The 2,516-nt window shown below is 56.1% G+C and overlaps 1 protein-coding gene across 1 annotated transcript in view; it reads right to left on the bottom strand.

Annotated features, from left to right (window-relative positions):
* Positions 1–2,516, bottom strand: part of STKLD1 (serine/threonine kinase like domain containing 1) — a 24,275-nt gene that overhangs the window by 18,421 nt on the left and 3,338 nt on the right. Inside the window, exon 2 of the mRNA XM_023536469.1 lies at positions 481–567. Coding sequence (XP_023392237.1) covers positions 481–567 — 87 coding nt within the window. The remainder of the gene's footprint in view (positions 1–480; positions 568–2,516) is intronic.

Below are 2,516 nucleotides of genomic sequence, written 5' to 3'. Positions count from 1 at the left end.
GCCCTCAGCCCTGTGTGACGCTGGGCAAGTCCCGGGCCCCCCCAGCCTGTCTTCTCTTTGGTAAAATCGGTGGCCTGAATTCAAATCGTCTCGGGAACTGTGTGATGCTGCTGGCTAGTCTGCCGCCTCCCGGAACCTCCCTATCCTTGCCTGGAAAGCAGGGTCACGGCCCCTGCTTTGCTGGGTTGGTGGACGATTAAATGAGAGGACGCCTTGCTGAATGGACGGCAGCTACACACGGTTGTGTTCGCTACCAGCGTGGAAATGAGCATTTCTCCACTGAGATGAGCATCACCTGTGCAGGGAAGCCCGAGTCGCCTCACGCCACCCCTACGTCTACCCTCGACCGGATGCACCATGTCATTGCTGGCAGAGAGGAATCGAGCTGTCGCATCAGAAAGCGTTCTCTGACATGGGGATGATGAGCGTGTGTTTGGGGGGAGCCACCTGCACTGGGGTGCCAGAGGCACGACTTCTTACCTGCTTTATCACAAGCTTTACTTTGGTTTTTATGTCCTCCACTACCAGGTTCACCCCCAAGGCCCCAGGATTCAGCTGTTCCAAAATCTACCAGCAAGAAGGAAAGAAGCTTTAGGAAACACACACGTCTTTTCATTCTTCAAAGTACGCCCGGCTCCCAAGCTGCCTCTGGTCCTCTGAACTTCCCTGTGGCTGCGGGCAGAGCACGCATCTCTGCCCTGTTTTGCAGACTTAAGAAATGGCCCAGAAGGCTGAGGAGCCCTTCGAAGGTGGAACCCGAGCCAGTCTCTTTGGGGCTGGCTCTGGAGCTCTTCCCATCACCCCGTGCCCCGTCTCCACGCTGCGGCCAGGACTGGCGAGCATCCAAGAGTCGGCAAAGGATTCGTTCACTTTCTCTAGGCCCCCCGTGATCCCAACTTCTGGCACCCGCCTCCAAACTGGGTAACCAAACACGAAAGTCACTGGTTCATAACTGGTGCGGTCATAGTCTCAGCCGTGCACGTGTCGGGCTCTGCGCCAGGCACGTCACATGGTCGGGCACCATTGCCATTTCCACGTCCACATTAGAGGAAATTGGGGTGCAGGGAGCTGGGTCCTTGCCGGACTCTAGAGCCTGTGCGTTGAGCCAAAGCGGCAGAGATGGCCGCCATGCCCTCTGCCGGGGCGATGGGTGAGGACGGACAGTGATATTACATTGATCAGAGAATGGAGGGATGTTGGGGATGGAACTGTGGGTCAAGGGACTCTTGGAGTCCAGAAAAGTTTCAGGACTCTGTAATCCAGTCCCTGTGGGTGGCCTGAATCCTGCTCCGAAAATAATAGGGACAATGCCCCTGAGCAGTTTAAGCTGGTGTAAGAATGCACATGCTTAGGCCTCTTAAGCAGCAAATTAAGCAGTAAAACGCGCCGTCTCAGATCAAGACTTTCCTAAAAAAGTAACATGGCTTTTAAGATCCTCTGGCCGCCAGAAACGCATCTGCTTCTCCACTAGCTGACTCCCTTGTAGTTCTACACACGTGGAAGCCTCACAAAGTGAGAAAAATCTGATTTACAAATTATTTTCAGGTTAATGACATTTTTACAAAGACTGAATCTAACATTTAGTAAAGTTGGCATATCATGTATAGAAGCATTTAATTAAACATTTATTCATCTCTATTTTGCGGCTTTCCTTTTGTGAATTTTTCAGGCCCCACACATTTTCACAGGCTCTGGAAAAGGCCCAAGTCCCCTTACCGGAGACAACTGACAGGGTGTTTAAGGAGTAGGGGGCTCCTGATTATGAATTCTGGATGATCTAGGATGTCCCGTCTCCATGGTCCCAAGCCCATGGTCCCAAGCCCATGGACCCATGGGTGAGAAGGATGGAGTTGTCTTCTACCCTCAAACACTCAGACAAATGGGGCTGGAGAGTTCTTAACTCTATCATTTTAGAGAGGGGTAAACTGAGGTCCGGAGAGGCAAAGGGCACCCAGGAAGTCACCTTTGGAGATACCCGAGGTCACCCTACGAGCTAGAGGCAGACACTGACCGGAACCTGGGTTCCCTGCCTCCTTAGGGTAGGACCTGGCTCCTGGGCACCTCTCCACCGGTGTGACCGTTAAACCAGCAGAAGGCTGAGTGGTGGCAGGAGGTCCAGGTCCCCAGCTCGCCCTAGACCTTAAGCCCTCATCGCCCACGCCTCCCTGCCAAAGGGCACAACTCGGCACCTGGTATTTTTCCATAATGACTCCCGGCCTCCCTGTCCCGCGTTGGGCGCTGGAGGTGGGCCCCCAGCCTGCGCCTGCTGCCGGACCCTCCACTGAGCATGCTCAGTAGGAGCTGCGTCCGGGAGAGTACCCCATCCCCCACCCTGGGGGCGATCCCCAGGTGTGTCTGCCTGACCCCGTGACCCGCCCTGCCCAAACGGCGTCCGCCGGAGAACCCCGGCGTCCCTCCCGCCTGCGGGCCCGCGGGGCCGAGTCCTAGAAGAGCGTGGTGGGCGGAGCCTCGAGCGCAGCGGAAGCCGTGCGGGGGCGGGGCCGGGGCCGAGGCCG

The sequence above is a fragment of the Pteropus vampyrus genome, unplaced genomic scaffold (genome assembly GCF_000151845.1).
Source record: "Pteropus vampyrus isolate Shadow unplaced genomic scaffold, Pvam_2.0 Scaffold157, whole genome shotgun sequence".
Lineage (NCBI taxonomy): Eukaryota > Metazoa > Chordata > Mammalia > Chiroptera > Pteropodidae > Pteropus > Pteropus vampyrus.
Note: the sequence above shows the minus strand (reverse complement) of the source record. Positions and strands in the feature narration are given on the sequence as shown.